The 22755-nt window shown below is 37.8% G+C and overlaps 1 protein-coding gene across 4 annotated transcripts in view; it reads right to left on the reverse strand.

The window, feature by feature from the left end:
• oxr1a (oxidation resistance 1a) overlaps window positions 1-22755 on the reverse strand; it is a 330299-nt gene that overhangs the window by 191991 nt on the left and 115553 nt on the right. For all 4 annotated transcript variants that reach the window (XM_073925233.1, XM_021466735.2, XM_021466736.3 and 1 more), the window contains one exon: window positions 11473-11666. In XM_073925233.1, the coding sequence (XP_073781334.1) occupies window positions 11473-11666 (194 nt within the window). The remainder of the gene's footprint in view (window positions 1-11472; window positions 11667-22755) is intronic.

Raw genomic sequence — 22755 nt, forward strand, 5'->3', positions numbered from 1 at the left:
AGGATGGTTAGGAGGCCATGATGGACATAGACCAGTGAGCAAATTTGGCCAGGATACTCTTTTTTTTGAATGACATCCTGGGATTTTTATCAAACACAGTGAGTCGGAACCTCGGTTTAACATCTCATCTGAAAGACGGCACTTACTGAGCAGTATAGAGTCCCCATCAATATACTGGAGCGTTAGGACCCAAACAGACGAGTGCCCCATGCTGGCCTCAATAGCACCATTTCTGGCAGCAACCTAGCTTTCCCATGTGGTTTCCAAACTGCTTACTAACATCTATTAAGGTACAGTTAATAGTTAACAAAAAATGAAATGCTTAACAAATGATTCATAGTGTGTAGTTATTATAAAGTGTTACCAATTAAATAAACATTACAATGAACATATAATTTTAATATACATATATATTGTATGTATTTACTATTGCAATTATATTTAAAGAAATAGTTCACTCAAAAGTTGAAATGCTGCCAGCATTTACTCACCTTTGACTTGTTACAATACAAAGAAGATATTTCAAAGAAGGTTGGAAACCTGTAGTTATTGATTTGATTACTAAAATTCAATGGTTACAGGTTTCCAGCATTATTCAAAATATCTTTATGTCAAACCGACCCCCCCCCCCCCCCCCAAAAAAAAAAAAAAATTAAGGAAACGATGGGAGAATTTATCGATGAACTACAGTGCATTCCTTTAAGTTTTATCTTTGCATAAAGATATATAAATTCCTAAAAAATGTACAAATCAATTATTTTGTTTGACAATAAATTTTTGAAAGCAAGTGCAAAACAAAACCCTGTTTTGCTATAAGTGCACTGAAAAAACTAATAAAAACTTTAGCAGTTGTATTTAAATGTGCAGTATGTAAGTTTGGATCAACCCTGGATCAAAACACAAGCAAGCGCAGGTTGTCAGATTGAGTCAGAACAGAAGTGTGCATGACTATCGAGCCTAAACGCTGATTAAATCATAATGATATAATACTTAAATTGTGTTCTATATAAAAGCAAGGACATGCGATAGAAGGAATATTTCCCGTAGTAAAATGAGTTTTTGTCCTAGCAATACCTGGAATTTATATTTTAGAAACAGCTTCTATTTTTTTTACAGCTGAACAACAGAAAACTTGATGACAATGATCACCTCAGGTTCACCTCATGTGCTTTATTCATTGTTAAATGCTAACAATGTGAGTTTAAATGCCGATACATTGCCTAATGGCATACTACTGAAAGCAGCAGCAGATAGTTCACCTCAGATCTTGAAAATAAACCACTTGAAATTGAATTTAAGAACTGTGAAATATTGTAAACCAACATGTTTCAGTGATTCAGCAGCTACATTAATTCATGTTAAAGAGATTTCATGTGTATGAGTTTATAAGTTTATAAACCTTATCATTTCGTTTGAGTGCAGTAAGATTGCAGTAAGAGAATCAGCCAAATTGCTTATCCCTGCAAATCTCATCACATAGCGTGTTGTTAAGACACGGGGTTACAATGTAACCTGCTCACTTAATACTTACATTTGTAATATTTATATTATTTGCTAATTAATAAGGTCTTGTTGAACTCTGAATCTTTGTCTTATTTCGGAGTCTGCTACTGTTCACCGGAGGTCACATTTCGTTCATGAATGCATGCTTTGAGTGCCTTTCTGAATGAATGAATGAATGAAAGAAAGGTTTTTCATCAAGGAAACCTGTGCTGCTGAAAAATAATTGGCTAAACAGGCACTGGGCGGGTGTCTTTCCAGCACGTAACGCACAATTTTACAGCAGAATATCTGACTTCAGCATTGTTTTTCAGATAAACAAGAAAGTTCATTTGTCATGTCTCTTAAATATCTGCAAACATATTATGGTATTTTTATGCTTTAGAGGAGTCAAAAACTTACATACAGCCCCTTTAAGTAAACCCAGCAGACGATTGTACATGGTTAGCAAATGTAGACGACAATAAATAAATAAATCTGTCATTATGAACCCGGCAGCCAGAGCCTTCTTCATCAGGATGACATTCATATTCTATACCTTATATTGTTTCCCTGTAAAACAGATCTTCACCCCGTCCAGCATCTCTACTGACCTCTCAGGTCAGCACCTTCACAGTATATTCAGCGTAATGAGACACAGCGTCCGAAACGGAGGAACAGGGCAAACACTCCACCTCTCCACAACTATTAACAGTGTGATCAGTCTTGTGCGCTTTGACAGTTCAGCCGAACACACAGACAGCAAATCATGCTCAGCCACCTAATGAGAACAGAAATATAGACGCATTAATAGTGACAGTGTGTTAGATCACATGTGGAGGACGACGCTTACATTTAACAGCCAGAGGTTGACATAAAACATCAACCGAAGGTGAGAAACTGAAAGGAGAGGTTTGTAATGTGGACGTTCCTAAAATGTTTTGCCAGAAGGTTTCGGATGCGACATATTTTTTTTTCTACGCATATTAGGGATGCAACAATACAGTTAGCCCACGGTTCAATACACACCTCGGTTTAACATGGTTTTCGGTTTGGTCCCTATGGCTTTTCACATGTGTTTTTTTTATTCCATATAGCAATAGGAACAGTAAGAGGTTAAGGAGAAATAAATAAAAACGATTTATTGCAATACTCATTTTGTTTTCCTTAAAAGCCACGAAAAGTACACTAGTTCCTAGTGTATTGTATAAAAAAAAAATGAACACTGAAATCTCACAGCTGCTGGTAGCCCAGGTACAAACTGGGGAACATAAAATTCTACACTTTGAAAATGAACATACATGTGACGCTAATAAAGATAAATTGGCTATTTCAAATAAACATATTTGTACTTAAGTAAACATAAATAAACCGTCTTAATTATCTCGGTGCTGAAAAAATGCGAGACTGAAGTCTGTAACGTGGATCGAGTGCTTTTATAAGATGACAAAAGCACACATCTCCAATCAACGAAAACGGCTGCAGCAATAAACACCCGCACTGTCTTTGTTATTTTTATGTGTCTCTCGGAACCAGTTGAGTATGTTTGCTTGAACTATTCAGCGAGGGATTGTTGCTATTTGGAGGACTTTATTACCGTCTCTGCTATTCTGCCTTCAGAGCAGTGATATTGCTGGGTGATGGCGCTGCAGATGTGCAGTCATGGTTATACGTGTAAAACAATGCTTGGACACAGTTATTTTTTGTTCACCGTTTTTTCTTTTATTGGTATTACACTTACCAGCAAAACCGAAATGTCCTCACACCGCAGATTTGAAAGACGCCGGCGCTTTCTCGTACTTTTGGCTCACTTCGTCGTTGCTTCCTTGTAATGTGGCCTCAGCCTCACTTTACCACCACTCGCAATGTTAAAGTGTGAAATGATGGTCAAGCGGCCCCTAACTTTAGAGCATAGTGATTGGATATTTACTCGCGGGGAGGAGTTTCCTCATCTCAGATCATGGATTTAGAGGCATGCACAGTCAATTCGGGGAGATATAAAGCGCACATAAATTATTTAAATGCAAAACTGAGAAAAACGCAATTCACAAGCGCGTAGTGAACCATAGAGGTCGTACCGTATGGTTCAATATTATATTGAAAACCGTGGCATCCCTAATGCATATACATATATTTTATTTCTTAGATGGAAAATATGTTGTATTAAAAAATAATGTTAAGTATTAAACAAAAAAGTTAAGAAACCCCCAATATCTTTGAAACTTCTCTCAAAACAAAACAAAAAAATGTCTCAGCTGTTGGATGATGATCTTTTCCTTAATTTAAGCATTAAAAAAAAAAAAAAACTGGTCACTGATTCGTAGTAAAAAAAACATTGAATGCGTTGAAATATGTTGATCTACTTTTGCATTCACTTAACGACTTGCAGATAATTGAAGAATACAACTTCACATTGAAGGTATCAAAATGTCAGATATTATTCAGACAGCATACCAATACATTTTCCAAACATTCAGTTATCTGGACAATAAGGAAGTTCTTAGGCTGAGCTTAAAACTCAAGGTTTCCCAACTAGGACTTCACAATACAAACAGTCTGAAGTAGCTCCAAGGAACCATGCGTTCCCTCTACCACAACTGAATCTCTTCACGTGTGTGTGTTTGTGTGTGTGTGTGTGTGTGTGTGTGTGCGTGTAACAATATACTATGAAAAAATGTTTAAAAAAATTTTAAACAAAAAATTAGCCATTTTTTCACATTATGATGAATAATTACAGCTAAAGCCAGTTGTTTTCTGATTTAAAAATATTTTAAAAGGTTACACATATAAGAACTTTGCAGTCAAGACTACACTTGTGAAAATGACCTATTTAAACCTATAAGGATTAATTATGATTTTGAACTTACTACACCTGAAATCATAAGTTTATGCATTTTCATGGTACACAAGTAAGATTAACTCATATTTTTAAGTAATAGGACCAAAATGAAAAATTTTAAGTTATGTTCAGTGAACTTTACTTAATTGTTTAAGCAAAGACAAGATTAGAGATTACAGTGCAGTGTCACAGACTAAAATTACTATTAATTAAAGGTAAACAACATATATTTTTATTATATATATCTATTGCATTATTATATTTTCTGGTAACCTTTTAGCTTAAGTGTCAATTCATACTATTAACTAGTGGCTAATTACCAGCCCAGATATTGGTTGTTTATTAGTACTTACAGTATGAAGTATATATTCTGCATAATCATATTATACATCTCTAATTATATCTTACCCCAACCATGACCTTAATAACTATTAATAAGCAGCAAATCAGAAGTTTGAGGCGAAAGTCACAGTTAATGGTCTGTTAATAGTTTGAATTTGATCTTTAATAAAGCTTTAATTTTCTGTATTTCTCAAAATTTATAGAAAGTTTAAAAAACTATTTCTTTGGGTTTTAACATAATGTGTTACAATTGTGAGTTTTTAAACTGTCTGGATTAATTTTGAATGCAAATCCAAGTTCTAATGTTGCAAATAAGACATTATTTTACTCAATTGACATTTTTTTAACTAGTTTTCCGACTGTCTAACATTTCAGACTTAAATACAACTCTAAGTTTATCTCTCACAGTTCACAGTTATTTTTTGGAATTGTAAGTTTTTACATGCATTGGTTGACATTGGCATGTTTTCTAACTGCAGATTTATAAATGTTTATTTTACAACTCCATCTATTATTTTTTTACAAATTCATCAATAATCTTACTCGCCGTGCCTAGAACACGCTTTAAGAGTTTTGTGATAAAGCATTTGCAGTTGGTGGTCCTAAACTCTTCGCTGGTTTGAGGCTCGGCTGGGTCAGTTGGCGTTTCTGTGTGGTGTTTGCATGTTCTCACCGTGTTCGCGTGGGTTTCCTCAGGGTGCTCCAGTTTCCCCCCACAGTGCAAAGACATGCGGTATAGGTGAATTAAATAAACTATATTGGTCTTAGAGTATGTGTATGAATGAGTGTGCATGGATAATTCTTAGTACTGGGTTGCAGGTTGAAGGGTATCCGCTGTGTAAAACATAGTTGGCGGTTCACTCCGCTGTGGCGAATCCAGGGTAATAAAGGAACTAAGCTGAAGGAAAATGAATGAATGAATGTTTTCTTTTTGCATTATATTTGCCTATTTTCTTCTTTAGTACTCCTTTGGTGAACTTCTGCTATTTTTTAAATGTGCTTTCCAAGAAATATTGTATTGTATCGTATTGTATTGTATTGTATTGTATTGTATTGTTTGATGTCTCTTGCAATATATCTATCCATTTTTTTGTGAATAACCATGTCATCCTTTGTTCAACCATGTATAAATCCTCACTGATTTCAGCTTAACTTTACATGACCATCAACAAAGGCTGTATAACTTCTATAACGTCATCCTAAAGGACTAGCGGATAAACATCAGATAAAGAAGGCTTACATAAAAGCCTATCCAGTATCTTGTTAACAGAATTAGGTGAGTTAAGAATTAAGGCTATCCCAGGACCCCATGAGACCAATGCAGACCTGACCTGGAGAAAATTTCCAACAACGACACCAAAACTTATTTCATCATTGCTGACAGTTGAAGTCAAAATTATTAGCTCTTCTGTGATCTTTTGGTTTCTTTTCAAATTTTTTACAAATTATATTTGACAGAGCAAGGATTTTTTCCACAGTATTTCCTATAATATTTTTCTTCTGGAGAATTCTTATTTGTTTTATTCCGGCTAGAAGAAAAGCAGTTTTGAAACATTTTAAGGTCAAAATTATTAAATAATTGCTTTCTTAAGCAATTTTTTTTGATTGTCTACCCTAATTTGCCTACCTAATTAAAGCCTTTAAAGGGTCACACAACACCAAAACCCATTTATTGAGACATTTACAGTCATATACATGTACCATGCGGCTAAAAACACTATTAGGACACAAATGTTTCACTAAAAAGTGTAAATGATTTGTTTTTGCGTTATTTCGAGCAAATTCGTTCTTCCGGTTTGAAAAGAAATATTGAAGCTGCATCACGGCCATGAAATCCTTGTGTGTATTCCAGCATGTAGACTTGATGTCTGTACCAGCGAGTACAACGTGACGTCTTTGAGCTTTTAGTATTAATTCAAGAGATAGACTTGGTTCGAACCAATCAGCGCGCTCTATTATGTATGAGGTGCAACTTCATTTATATGCATGATAGCTTCGAAGACTGATTTTACCCATTACAATGTTCAGATGGCAGAGAGAAGCTACGTTGTGTTTATTAATTAAAAACAAGTGGATGAAGAATTGTTTGGAGACATGGGTTGTCAGTGTTGCGTTTATAAATGTGCTGCAACGAAGGTTTTGTTTTCTATTCCCTGCTATGAGAGAGCAGCTGGACTCAAGTGTAGATTACAGTGCTCTGCTAACACGCATCTGGAAATGGTGAAATCTGGATTTGCCATTTTTAAAAAAGAAGACGTGGATCCAGTTAAGTGTTGATTGTCCTGTCTCTACAGATTTGGTGAGTGATCAGTGGTCTTTGTTTGTTTATTCAGAGGCAAAGTTAGTTCCTATTAGCAGTTCTCTTTCAGTTTTTAAAGACATACCTTAATCAAAATGATTTAGTTACTAAGTTACAGTACGGTATTATCACTACAATATTACAGACTAAAAGATCTGCTGTAAATGCTGCTTTCTGCATGAAAACATGTAACACCTTAATCAAACTATTAGCGTCGTGGAGGATTTGCCACATTTTGTGACAGGATAGTTTATACACACATGGCTTTCTGAAATTACCTACCGAGTGTACCTAAGTTACAGAGAACTGCGGAGGTTTTTTTTCTTCTCCCATTCGCCATGGAGTATCAAACATTTCATTAAAACAACATTCTTCCAGCAGTTTCTCACATCCAATATCTCGTTTGTCATTGGGGGCATTCATGAAATGTTCCTGACTGAAAGTGAAAGTGCCAAACTGCAGTTAAAGTTCAAAAATTTATAATTTGGAAAATAATTTGATTACTGGTGTCCATGTAAACATACTAACTGTCTTTCTCCCGTGTTTGTGTGTTGTTTTGCCTCTTTGAAAATCAGCGTGTGCCCAAACTGAAACTCTCCTTTTCATGCAAACCTTGCCTCTTTCCTTCCCCCGACACTCCCTGCTAAACAGAGCTGGACTCACCCACTTTCCTGACTTTTTTCAAACTAGAGGTGTGAAAACACCCTGCTGAGACAGAAACAAAATTATGTACTGTCATCATGACAAATATAAAATAAATCAGTTATTAGAAATTAGTTTTTAAAACTATTATGATTAGAATTGTATTGAAAAAAACTTAAACAGAAAAAAATAAACAGGCGGGCTAATTCAGGAGGGATAATAATTCTGACTTCAACTGTATGTCTCAATCCCCATTTGCAGCGAACCAAAAGCACTGCAATAAAACAGCTTTCGTTTAAGGAAAACTGAATGGTCTGTCAGGGTCATTTTCATTTAAAAACGTTAAAAGCGCTGCTCACGTCGAGCTGGAAATGACAGTATAATTTGGCGGGATGCATGAGGGCAGGTTATTAAAATGTGTGGTGTGGTTTTAATGGCGCTTCTGACACACGATGAAAAGACGCCCAGCATGTGGCCATCGATAACACTTCTCTCTCCTGCCGTCCTCTCACCAATTAGAGGCTCTGTGAGGAGGCCGACTGTGACTGCCTGAGGACACGGCCTCCAAAACACGGCAGAAAGTCAAACATGGAGAACGGAACAATCACCAGTATGCAAAAAAGCATCCAATGGAAAATGTTCATGAAATGGGATTCTTTATTACACGGCTTGCACAAATATTCAACTCTGATTGGGCAAATCATCAATGATGACTGATATAATGTTACTCCTGCTGATCATTTTTTTCATATTGCTATGCTAGCGTCATCCGCCTTTCTTTGAAACTTTAATCAATTTAGATCCAATTAATATTTCACGTTTTTTTAAAAAGCAGAGCTTAATGTACAGTCAACAGATTGCGGTAACACTTTACCTGAAGAGGGTGTACATAAGACTGACATGACAATATATTTATAATCATGATATGACGCATTTTATGTATGTTTATGACAACTGTTATTAAGTGTCATTCACTCAGTTGTCATTTTAAATGCAAATATGACAACTTGACATAAACACACAATGACCTGTTTGTTATGACAACTTGACATTATCAAGACAACATAAGTTGTCATAAATCTGTCATAAACATGATTGTCAGGAAGCCATTACAATTGTATCACGAATATTTTTCTGATCGCTTTCTTTTTTCCAGTTGAACAAACTGAATCTGACATTAATATTTCTGATTAAAGCTGTCAATACTCTGTCAAAATTTTTTATAAGAGCATCATTAATATTTATTGACATTTTAATTGGCATACCACTGTAGTTGAGATCAAGAAACATTTTAAGGACACTGTTATAAAATTAATTACAATACAATCATAATGGGCTTATGACAGTTATGTTTATGACAGATTTGTCACAATTTATGTTGTCTAAGCATTGTCAAAAGATCAAACTCCAATTGTCAAAGATCAAAAGCATCATTGATGTACAGTGTATTCATAGTGTTTCACTTTTTACACAGTTTTTTTTTATGTTACAGCCTTATTCTAAAATTGATTAAATCATAATGGCAATGTGAAAAAAAACATTTTTGTTTATTTATTAAAAATTAAAAAACAGAAAAATCACATGCACAGAAGCCATTGCCGTGAAGCTCTAAATTGAGCTCAGGTACATTCTGTTTCCACTGATCATTCTTGAGATGTGTCAGCAGCTTAACTGGAGTTCACATGTGGTAAATTCAGTTGATTGGACATGATTTGAAAAAGGCATACACCTGTCTATATAAGGTCCCAGGGTTGACAGTGCATGTTAAAGCACAAACCAAGCATAAAGACAAAGGATTTGTCTGTAGACCTCTAAGACAGGTTTATCTCAAGGCACAAGGCTGGGGAAGGTTACAGAAACATTTCTGCTGCTCTATAAGTTCCAATTAGCACAGTGGCCTCCATCATCCGCAAGTGGAAGATGTTTGGAACCACCAGGACTCTTCCTAGTGCTGGCCGGCCATCCAAGCCGAATGATTGGGGGTGAAGGGCCTTAGTCAGGGAGGTGATCAATACTTGATGGTCACTCTGTCTGAGCTCCAGCGTTCTTCTGTGAAGAGAGGAGAACCTTACAGAAGGAAAACCATCTGTGCAGCAGTACACCAATCAGGCCTGTATGGTAGAGTGGAAAGACAGAAGCCACCCCGGCCTGGAATTTGCCAAAAGGCATCTGAAGGACTCTCTGACCACAAGAAACAAACTTCTCTGGTCTGATGAGACAAAAATTGAACTCTTTGGAGTGAATACCAGACGTAACGTTTGGAGATAACCAGGCACCGCTCATCACCAGACTAATACCATCCCTACAGTGAAGCATGGTGGTGGCAGCATCATGCTGTGGGGATGTTTATCAGCAGCAGGAACTGGAAGACTATCAGGATAGAGGGACAGATGAATGCAGCAATATACAGCGACATCCTGAATGAAAACCTGCTTCAGAGTGCTCTCAGACAGGGGCGACTGTTCATCTTCCAGCAGGACAATGACCCAAAGCACACCAATGGAGCGGCTTCACAACAACTCTGTGAATGTCCTCGAGAGGCCGAGCCAGAGCCCAGACCTAAATACTATTGAGCAGCTCTGGAGAGATGTGAAAATGGCTGTACACCATCGCTTCCCATCCAACTTGACAGAGATTGAGAGGTACTGCAAAGAGGATTGGGCAAAAATTCCCAAAGACAGGTGTGCCAAGCTTGTGGCATCATATTCAAAAAGACTTGAGGCTGTAATCGCTGCCAAAGGTGCATCAACAAAGTATTGAGCAAAAGCTGTGAATATTTAATTTATTTTAATAAATTTGCAACAATAAAAAAAATCACATTGTCATTATGGGGAATTGTGAGTAGAATTTAATTCATTTTGGAATAAGACTGTAACATAAAAAAAAACAGTGCTATGAATACTTTCCAGATGCGCTGTATTTAGTTATGTCAAATTGTCTTAAAGAGATCTCAAACATGTCACTTTTGCTTTTAATATGACAAAACTGAGTGAATGACACCTAAGGACAGTTGTCATAAGCATGCATAAAATATCATTCTTATTCATAATGTGTCGTTTATGAACACCCCCTTCAAGTAAAGTGTTACCAAAAATATATATATTCCATAGATATCCATCGCTGTCTCTGGCTTCATCACTGTGTCTCCACCCCACCTATAGCTGGTGTGTGGTGAGCACACTGGCGCCGTTGTCCTCTGGCTGCCATCGCATCATCCAAGTTGATGCTGCACACTGGTGAACTTACTTACATGATTTAATAAAAAAATAAAAATGTATGTATTTTTCAAATGATAAAAACTATTGAGACACTCATCCAAAGTCAACATCTTCATGCACACATGCACACATATAGAGATAAAGTTTATCCCGTAAAGTGCTTTAAAATGTGCATTTTTATTTGATGTTTGAAGTAAACTCAACCGAAACACAAAGAGAAGGTGGGACATAGTGTAGCCCCTCCCTTTTAATGAAACAGCCAATAGCGTTTTGCTTTACCACCGCTCTGCCAGTGAGAGTGGTTGAGCTCACGTGCATTAAATGTGAAATGTCTTGAAGGAGGCGGGGCAAGTCAGATACAATTGAGCATTTGATTGGTCAAGATTTGATGAGAAACTAAAAGTTAAGATGACCTGACAAAAATGTTGATCCATTTAGGCAGAAGTGACAAACTACAAGCTTTACATGTTTATATCAGTTTTATATCTTTGAATTTTGTCACTGATTTGGAGCACACTAGCTTATAGATATCCTTGAAGACTAACATACTGATACTAACATCTATTTTAATTACATGGGATCTTCAACCCCCATCTGAAACTCATATGAAACAGAAACACACACAATCTGCTGTGATGAAAAGGCTGGTTTACCTATGGTGTATCCCCTTTTCAGATCGCTGCAGCGTGGCACACGGCGCTGGGCATTGGTGGTGTTGTTCTCCTGCACCTCAGATGTGTTTGTCTTGGCAGCAGGTGGTGAAGATCTGTTTAAGGACAGACTCGGGATGAGGCGTGCTGGAAAGCCTTGAGAGCCGATGTCCACCGACTGGGACTTCTTCTTCAGCCTGAAAGGAAACACCAGAGGAGACATGAAGAATCGCATGCAGAAGTGTTTGCTAGCATATGTAAATATAGTATATATTAAATATAGTATATATATATTAAATTATATTTATATTAAATTACCTGTCCTTTATTATGAAAAAGCTCAGTAAAAGCTAAGATGAAGACAACAGATGGTATTTTGACCAAGATTATTAATAAGAAGAATGACAATATTTTCATACTAATTAAATAACAGAAACTTCATTTCTAATGGGGGTTTAGACTAGAAATTGATGTTTTTTTAGGAACAGTTAAACATGTCAGCCATGTGCTAATAGATAGGAATGTGTTAATGTTAATGTTAAAAATTAGGAACTGCTAAAAAAAGGGCTATAGTTTTACTTTGTACATCATCTAAACTTATGTAAGCAATGTTTTATGCTAAAAACAGGTCAACAATGTTACTGAAGCTAGCAACATGCTATTATTTGCAGGCATCGGATAACTATGCTAAAACGTACATTCATACAACCATGATAGCGTATGCTGTTTTAAAATGTGATTACAGCTTACATAACATGCTAGCAACATGGTAAGTCATGATAACAAGATACTTACAGTAAGTTACAGTAGCAACATACATATTCCAGAACAATACGCTAACCAAACTAGAAACATGTTAGCAACCTACAGTACTAGAAAAGTGGTAAAACATGCTAGCAGTATGTTAAGATAAACTCAGATTACCAAAATGTTAGCTAAGTTAAAACATTAGAACTTGCTAGCAACATTCTGATTCAAGACAATAATGTACTATGCTGAAAAAGGCTATAATTTTGAAAAATATCATTTTGGCTAATTCTGGTGCATTTGCAATGCTAATGTACACTGTTCCTGCCTAATAAAAAATAAATAAATATAATAAATGCTAACCTGCTTGCAACATCTACACTCGTGAAAGCAATGTGTTATGCCAAAAACAGGTCAACAACAATGTTACTGATGCTAGTAACATGCTACAATTTGCAGGCATTGATTAAAACTACACTAAAAACTTACATTCATCAAACCATGATACCGTAGGTCTGTGTTAAATTGCGATAACAGTATACTTAACATGCCAGCAACATGGTAATTCATGAAAGCAACATGTTGATGCAATTTGAAATGTGCTAAAACATACTAAAAATTATCAACATTGTTAACCAAGCTAGTAATAAGTTAGCAACATGCTAACACACAATTCACAATTATTTTACAGGTGACGCGGTGGCACAGTAAGTAGTGCTGTCACCTCACAGCAACAAGGTCGCTGGTTCAAGCCTCGGCTGGGTCAGTTTGCGTTTCTGTGTGGAGTTTGCATGTTTTTCCCACGTTCGCGTGGGTTTTCTCCGGGTGCTTCGGTTTCCCCCACAGTCCAAAGACGTGGTATAGGAGAATTGGGTGAGCTAAATTGTCCGTAGTGTGTGAATGAGTGTGTATGAATGTTTTCCACTACTGGGTTGCAGCTGGAAGGGCATCCACTGGGTAAAACAAGTGCTTGATAAGTTGGCGGTTCATTCCCCTGTGGTAACCCCAGATTAATAAAGGGACTAAGCCGAAAATAAAATAAATGAATAAATTATTTTACACTTGGAGAAATATTTAAAACTAGTTTAATTATTCAAAATATAATTTTAGATACAATCACTGCTGAACGAATAAAAAAAAAAGAGATTTCTTTGTCTGAGAAAAAAAATATTGAATCTTTGAATATTTTACTTTAAAACTGGTTGTGAAAAGTGAAGCAGGAAAGGCAAATCAGTATTCATGAGCAGTTCATTGTCTGATCCTAGACTCAGTCATCTTCCCTTCGGTCTCGGCCCATAATTGAGTGCCAAAATGCCTGAAAAGCAAAACACATTCTTCCAGGAATCCAGGAGAAATTACAGTCAAACCTGAAACGGTGTCAGCATGAATAATTGAACAGATTGAAAACAGCAAGTGTTTTCCGAGTAAAAGAGCAACTAAACAAGAGTCACAATCTACAGACTTTAACATGTCTGCATTCTTTTTTGGAGAAACTTGGGTGGTACAGTGGCTCAGTGGTTGGCACTGTTGCCTCACAGCAAGAAGGTCACTGGTTCGAGTCCCGGCTGGGCCAGTTTGCATATCTGTATGGAGTGGAAAGACATGCGCTATAGGTGAATTGGGTGGACAACATTGGCCCTTATGATTGAGTGTGTGTGAATGCCAGAGTTTTATGGGTGTTTCCCAGTACTGGGTTGCAGCTGGAAGGCCATCTGCTGGGTAAAACCTTTGCCAGAATAGTTGGCAGTTCATTCTGCTGTGAAGACCGCTGATAAATAAGGGACTAATGCCACAGTCACACTAGAGTTTGAGCATGTCGTAGGGCGCTGCGAAAAGAGGCAGGATTAAATAAGAGGATTAGCTATTTAAAAAAGCAAGCAATTGCTCCAAATTTAAAATGTTTGTACAGAGAGGTCCTGTTTTAATTTTTTATTAGTCTCACAGTCACGTGATGCGATTTTGCAGGTCAAAGTTGGCAAAGGTCGCCGTACAACCAGGGGGGGAGAAAAGACACTATATATATTCTTAAAACTATGGTATTACTTCAGAAAGGAATAAGTCCACATTAATTTAGCTGCATAGTGCAAAGCCTACTACTACTAATAATAATATCGCCTGAGACCCCCCCCCTCCCCCCTGAATAATTAGACTTTACCTGCTATACAGTGTTAATTTTTTTGATGGGTCAACAAGCTCGGCATGTCAAAACGTCCCAAACTGTCTGGTGCGCAGGGGAGGCAAAAAAGAAATAAACGTGGAGGAAAAACGCCACAAAGACAAACGTAATTTTACAATAAAGATGATTATTTTGCTGTATCCGAACAAGGATTGATAACAGCATTAACAATTAGCATGACGCATACCTGTCAAATCTCCCGTTTTTGCCCGATATCATTCCGTTTAGGTATTTTCCCATATTCACCCCCGTATGTTTAATCTTAATATAAAAAGTAAAAGTACAGAAGGAAAATAAATGAATGAATGAATGAATAAACTTTAACTGAATAAGCAAAGCCAGTTACACCTTTTTTCCATTTATTGATATGAAACAGCTCTATATTGTTTGGGTGTTTAGTGAATTTATTATAAAAATGTACAAAATACAGTAATTTACGGTAAAATAAAGAAATTCATTTTACATTTCTACCATATTTTAAATTATTAAATTCTGCCAACCACAGACTTTTTTACCACACTTTTTACAGTGTAACTAACTAACTAACTTTCCCCAACATTGATAATAATCATAATAATAAGGTAAAAAAAAAAAAAAAGAAGCAAACTGTAGGGCTTGGCTAGTTGTTTGAGCCTCAGTTGGGTCAGTTGGCTTTTCTGTGTGGAGCTTGAATGTTCTCCCCTTGTGGGTGTCCTCCACAAGTCCAAAGACATGGGCTATAGGTGAATTGTGTAGGCTAAATTGTCCGTAGTGTATGTGTGTGAATGTGAGAGTGTATGGGTGATTCCTTTGATGGATTGAGGTTAGAAGGGCCTCCGTTGCATAAAACAAATGCTGGATAAGTTGGTGGTTCATTCTGCTGTGGCAACCCCAGATTAATAAAGGGACTTAGCCGAAAATAAAATGAATGAATGAATAATATAATATAATATAATATAATATAATATAATATAATATAATATAATATAATATAATATAATATTCATTCATTTTCTTGTCGGCTTAGTCCCTTTATTAATCCGGGGTCGCCACAGCGGAATGAACCGCCAACTTATCCAGCAAGTTTTTACACAGTGGATGCTCTTCCAGCCACAACCCATCTCTGGGAAACATCCACACACTCTCATACACTACGGACAATTTAGCCAACCCAATTCACTTGTACCACGTGTCTTTGGACTGTGGGGGAAACCGGAGAACCCAGAGGAAACCCACACGAAGGCAGGGAGAACATGCAAACTCCACACAGAAACGCCAACTGAGCTGAGGTTCGAACCAGCGACCTTCTTGCTGTGAGGCGAACGTGCTACCCACTGCGCCACTGCCTCGCCATACAATATAACATAATATAATATTATATTATATTACCAACAGATCCTTCATTATTAAAAGTGCATGGGCAAGAAATAAATATTAGGCATTTAATCAGAATCATGCATTTTTAAGGGCTTATTTTAAATGTATGCTTACACAAATGCTCCCAACAGGTGTGAGTGTGTGGGTATGTGATTTATACACTGGACTGGTCCAAATAAACAGCTCGCAATGAAGCCTGCAGCATGTCTGTCTGACTGCTGATGCCAGAGCGCAGGTGCAGATCCCTCTGTCTCTCTCGCAAACCAACTCACCATTGCATAATATGTGCAATCAGCCAGAAGACAAACACCGGCCGGCAAGATTACACGGTTAAGAAGGCCCAGCAAAAAATAAGAACTAGTTAGTTAGACAACACAGAGCAGCAGGTCAACCAGAAAACTGGACTTTACACAAGCGTCCATCACAACTAACTAAGAATACCAGAATCAATCAGCGCACATCCAACAGTACACTGGCAATAGCAAACATCAGTTAGAGGAATGCTGGCCTTAAATATTCTTTTATATACTACTGTATGTTATCCAAAATAACAAACAGATGACTCTTATACTATGGTGAGGCAGTATCGCAGTAGGTAGTGCTGTCGCCTCACAACGAAAAGTCGCTGGTTCGAACCTCAGCTCAGTTGGCGTTTCTGTGTGGAGTTTGCATGTTCTCCCTGCCTTTGCGTGGGTTTCCTCCGGGTGCTCCGGTTTCCCCCACAGTCCAAAGACTTCCAGTACAGGTGAATTGGGTAGGCTAAATTTTCCGTAGTGTATGAGTGTGTGTGTGTGTGTGAATGTGTATGTGGATGTTTCCCAGAGATGGGTTGCGGTTGGAAGGGCATCCGCTGCGTAAAAACTAGCTGGATAAGTTGGCGGTTCATTCCACTGTGGCGACCCCGGATTAATAAAAAGGGACTAAGCCGACAAGAAAATGAATGAATGACTGTTATACTTTATTTTAATTTAATCTTTAGCAAACTATTGTCAGTATTTTTGCAATGATAAAACAAAAGAAAATATACTAAGAAAGTAAAACAAAAAAATAAACAATGACAAAGACAAGAACAACAGTTTAAACTAAAGGACTGGAACTTTGCAAATGGTTTAAGACCCTTAAAATAAACTTTACTATATTTTTCACAATGTAAAGTTGAAGTCAGAATTATTAACCCCTGTGAATTATTAGCCCCCTGTTTATTTTTCTCTCCAATTTCTAAACATAATAGTTTTAATAACTCATCCCTAATAACTGATTTATTTTATCTTTGCCATGATGACAGTCAGTTAACTAGGTTAATTAGGTGAACTAGGCAGGTTAGGGTAATTAGGCAAGTTATTGCATAACGATGGTTTGTTCTGTAAACTAGCGAAGAATCTAGCTTAAAGGGGCTAATAATTTTGACCTTAAAATGTTTTTAAAAAATTAAGAACTGTTTTTATTCTAGCAGAAATAAAACAAATAAGACTTTTTCCAGAAGAAACAAATATTATCAGACATACAGTGAAAATTCCCTTGCTCTATTCAACATAATTCGGGAAACATTTAAAAAAGAAGAAAAAAATCATAGGGGGGCTAATAACTCTGACTTCAACTTTACATGTTGACACAATCTCAATTGTTGACTCCTGTATAATCACTGGCACTGCTTGTGGTGGATGTTTACTAAAATCAACAATTTTTTTGGTCTTATTAGTAGTAAATTTTTTTTATTTAAGACAATTTGTCTCACACCAGTTAGCAACTTTTTAAAAGCTATCTATACTCACTCCCATCATGATCTTTTATGTAACCGATTATTGCAGAGTCATCAAAAAACTTCTGTAGTTGACCATTTTTGAGCTGTATTGAAAATCTGACGTAAAGAATGTAAATAAATATGGAGCTAAAACTGTTCCTTGAGGAACACCAGTGCTACTCATTATAACTTGAGATACACAGTTATGCATCCTAACATACTTTAATCTGTTTGTTATATTAGGGTGCTTTCACACCTGCCTTATTTAGTTCGATTGAATCGCACTAGAGTTTGTTTCCCCTTTTGGTACGGTTCGTTTGGGCAGGTGAGAATGCAGCAATCGTACTCGAGTGCGCACCAAAAGCGGACCAAATAAGCGTATCGAGACCTGCTTGAAGAGGTGGTCTTGGTACACTTTCAAATGAACCCTGGAGCGGTTCGTTTGTGGTGAGAATATGATCCGTACTAAAACAGGTCCAACCGCAAAAAGTACTGAACCTTTTGGACTAATTCAGCTGCCGTAGGCCGATGTGCTGTGCATTATGGGATATGGATGAAAAATATTTGTTGACAGCGCTTTACCAACAGAGAGAGAGAGAGAGGAAAACATTAATGTTCATCTTGCGGAAATATTACCAACGATCCATCAGGTAATTACCTGATGGATCATTGGTAATATTTCTGCAAGATGACCATGTTGCAGTTTAGCTAAATTAATTCACGCCTCCTCCTGAAGTGACGAGCGATGCATTAAAACTGTTTTCCAGCCGCGGCCGCGCTTCATTTTCGTAATGTATAGTTTGTCTAAAGCAGGGATACAATCAGCCAGCGCAGTCGTCCCTCCAGAGTAAAAGGTTTGGCTTACTTGCGGGAGTTCACTGGCATTTTCCCGCACGTGAATTCTGACTAATCAATAAGCAGTTTAGGAAATATGTTCAACAAAATCTGACCAATGAGAGATGTGGATTTTGTCAGATGACTGCATTTTGGTTCGTTTCTATGGTACGGACCAAAGCCAGCAGTGTGGTGTGAAAACGACCCAAAGACGGCAGAAGATGCAACAATGTATCATTTATTGCGCTTGGTCCCGACCAATTGAAGCAAACTACAGATGTGAAAGCACCCTTAAACTAAAAAATTCTAATCTATAGAGACGAGGCAGCTTTGGCAATTTAAAAATGATTTTCAACCAGCTAAAGTGGCTAGTGGGGGTGTCTGTCCAACCTGCCACAGCTGAAATCTGCCCACATTTGGTCGGTTGGCAGGTGTTCATGTCAAGCCTGTGTGTAGATGTTAGAACTTGAAAACAAGGGTGTATAACATAAATTAATGAAATACGATAGTTTACCGTAAACAAAATAAATCCTTTCAAGAATTCCACTGTATTTTTAACTGTAAAATTCTGTCAAACACAGTTGACAGTTTCTTACTGTAAATTCTACAGATTTTCCTTCCGGTCAATGAATCAGCAGATCAGTGTAAAGTCAAGACCAGTGACACTAGAAGCCAAAATCATGTGTTTAATTTGTGATTTGTTCATTCCGACAGCCTGCTTATGTACCCGCAGTCACCCACTCTTTTCATCTCTCCGTTTAGATGTTCCTGTTGTTATTGTGAATGCAAAACGGCTGCGTTTGAATGGAAATGAGGGCCGAATGGCGAGGTCCTGCTCTCGCTGTGACGCGGGCTGCATATTAACTAGCTGGTGCAGCGCTCTTTCATTCCTCTATATGGACAAGATTCGGTGCCAATCATCAGCATGGCATTATCTATTATTCACAGCTCAGAAAGACAGCGACGGGGAGAGAGAGAGAGAGAGAGAGAGAGAGAGAGAGGAGGATCTGGCAAGTTCCAGCCTTCGTAACACCAGATGTAAACAAAGCACCAGCCTCCTTTTAGACAATAATAACCGCAGCCGCCTCGCCGCGCCGCTTCTGCTCTGATGAGGAGCTGAAGCTGTATTTTAGCCGTCACTGCTCAAATGTTTATGTAAACAGCATTCTCCTTCAATTAACAGCTAGATTATGTGAATCTCAGATGCAGTGGATGCACTGATGCCATGTAGAACATCTGCCATAAAACACTATACTCGCTGCTACTAATAGACGCAATGTTTTCTAAGTCTAAAATATTCAGAAATGGGAAAGCCATGTAAGCTGCTGAGCCGAAGGTCATGCAAGGTCAGCGAAAGAGAGATGCTGTGAATAGTGTGAAGAAAAAAAAACAAGCTTGGTTCATATTTATGGAGTTGCAAATCGCAGATAACAGACTATATTTTATTACAGTGTATAACTTTAAATCCATATATGACTTCAGTGTTATTTTATTTTAGAGGTAACAAATAATACAATTATAAATAAAAGATAACAATTCCTTTATGTTGTCCCAACAAAAATCCCACCCAGGCTCATTCTGAAAACGTAGTCCTGTGGACGTTTCTGGAGACCACGAAATACGTCGCCGGGAGGGGGCTTTTCTGCTGCAACCAGTTTGTCCAGTCAGCTCATCGTGTACGTCGGCAGACTTGAGATGCAAAGAGGAGTTGACCACGAAGACCCGGTTTGAGTCCGGGGAATAGCGGTTCCAGAAATCAGGTAAGACAAAACAGAATCCAAAAAATAAAGCGAACGAGTTCATAAGAGGGTGAGAATGTGGTGAAATCCGAAAACGTGGTAAAAAAAAAACAAAATCAGACCAGGGTTTTTCTTTTTCTGGACAGCTTTTGTAAACTGTCGGTTGGGTTTAGGGAAGTGAGTGGGCGGGTGGGTTAATCAGTAAAATTGGTTGGGTTTGGGGAAGGGAGAAGGGTGGGTCAGCCGATTGCACAGCCAATCATTCAGTCAGTCAGACAGCGGCCTTTCGTGGGTGAACAGCGCGGGCGCGGGCGCGAACGGCACTCGCGAGAGACATTTGAGATATGAAAAAGTGCACAGTGGCCTCTCGTGGGTTCACGAAAACATAAACTGCAAAAATGTGTACCTCCCAGGACGTATTTCGCAGTCTCCAAAAATGTCCATGGGAATACAGTTTCAGAATGAGCCTGCGTTGCAACAAAAATCTTTTAAGTTAAACATTTTTTATAAATTTAACTGGATTGAGTATATGTTGCTTAATTTAACCAGGCAATAAAATCCATTTAGATTGAGATCTTATTTAAAAACAGGCAAATTATAAATTTCACTCTAAATTTGTCGCGGATGAAAATGAAGAGTGGGCAGGGGGTGGTGCGGGTGAGGAGTGAAAGAAGGTGATGGATCACATTTCAGTTCCAGCACAAATTAAGCCCTGGTTATGGATAAAATATGGTCATTCTAATAGTTTAAAAAGTGAATTTAATCGGCAAGCGACCCTCCCTGTTCCCACTTTAGGAACCACTGCTCTAACACAAAAATTTGTATAATATTACAAAACTGTATAACCTTTGTTTCCATCAGTTTTCATGTAGGCCACAAATGTTTTAAAATAGGCTTTGTTTAAACTAATACTAAACTAAAAGTAAATATATGTGCGCACACACATGCACACACACTCACATGTACATCTATATTTATGGGGACTTCCCTTGGACATAATCCATAATCCTCCAACCCCTAAACCAAACCTCACAGGAAACTATCGCATTTTTACACTTTAAAAATACTTCATTCTGTGTGATTTACTCATGGGGCCAAAACTGTGTCCTCATAAGGTCCAAATTTACATGGTTTTTGATAGCAATAATTACATTTATTGCTATACTTGTGGGTACATTTGGTGCACACACACACACACACACACACACACACACACACACACACACACGCACACGCACACACACACACACACACACACACACACACACACACACACACACACACAGGTTTTGTTTTGTGAATAACAGATATTCCATATAGGCATAATAGCTTTTCAAAAGGTACAAACTTATACATACAAGGTCCATATTAATATGTTAAGGGTACATATAAGTACCTAAAAAGTACAAATATGTTCCCCTTAAAATTTTTAGGTACTTAAACTTACTTTTGAGGAACCAATATGGACCCTTTAAGTACAAATGCATACTTTTGAAAATGTACCACCCCAATGACAACTCACGCACCTTTATTTCTGAGAGTGTACTGTATAAACCTTCTAAAACTCATTCTGTATGATTTATGACTTTATGATTTATGACTGAGCATTTGTAGTCGAGTAATTTGTACAGCATTTTTGTAATACTTATGTCATACCCATGTCATTATACAAGTTTGTGTCCTTAAATGTCACACACGCACACGCACATTAATCCTTTGGCCGGATTTGGTGTGAAATACGACCTGGTCATACTCTGGACAGGCTTCATGAGTTTCGCCCACACCTCTTTCTCTCTGGCTGTGTTGTCGAACCCCTAGAAGCGTCTCAAATCCCCCCACTCACTGCATGGAGGGCGGATCAGCGGGGAAACAGGGTGGTGGGAAATTGCAGAGAGATTAAACGCTTTGGCAGGCGGCTGATGGCGGCGGTGAGGCGGCCTGCTCTTTATCGCAGCCAACAGAGTATAACGGGGACACGGCGGGTGGAGAGCAGGAGACCTGTTTGTGTTTGTGTGTGTGTGTGTGTGTGTGTGTGTGTGTTCAGTCCTACCGATACTGATCTTTCAGCTAATGTGTAAAGGTGAGAGGAAGAACTGGCATTTAATCCTCCTCTTCCTCATTGCAGAGATGGCTGCGTTGCCAGACATTTGGAAATTAAGCATTATGGGCACATGCTTTGGCGACAGTTATTTAATTAAATTATTTAAATTAAAAAAAGGTTTCTACATTATCTGAAGTGAAAACAGTATTGCCTTGTTTGAAAATATCAAGTTATATTATGCAAAAGAGGACTGTGTTTCCAGACATTTGGAAATTAAGTGTAGTGTTACTTTCATTTTGGGCTATTTCACCAAATTTGTTGAGTAGTTACTGGGTAATATTAATTAGTAACTTGTACTTACTATATGTTTGACATTACAATGTAACGGGGAGTGAGCATCTCCTTGTGGTACCATCACAGAAAGGCTTAAGTCACTTCCAAAACCTTTTCATTCAATGTTTCTGTAACGACCGGGGAGGGAGTGACAGAAACAACTGGAGGTGAGATCCAATATGCAGGTTTAATATGCAGGTTTAATATGCAGGCTAAACTGGAGAACAGGGAATACAAGGCTAGGGTCTAACTCGGAGAAACAAGACAGGGATACGCGTTGTAATGTCACACTAGGTAAACAAGACTCGGCAAACTAGAT

The sequence above is a fragment of the Danio rerio genome, chromosome 16, assembly GCF_049306965.1.
Source record: "Danio rerio strain Tuebingen ecotype United States chromosome 16, GRCz12tu, whole genome shotgun sequence".
Classification (NCBI taxonomy): Eukaryota; Metazoa; Chordata; class Actinopteri; order Cypriniformes; family Danionidae; genus Danio; species Danio rerio.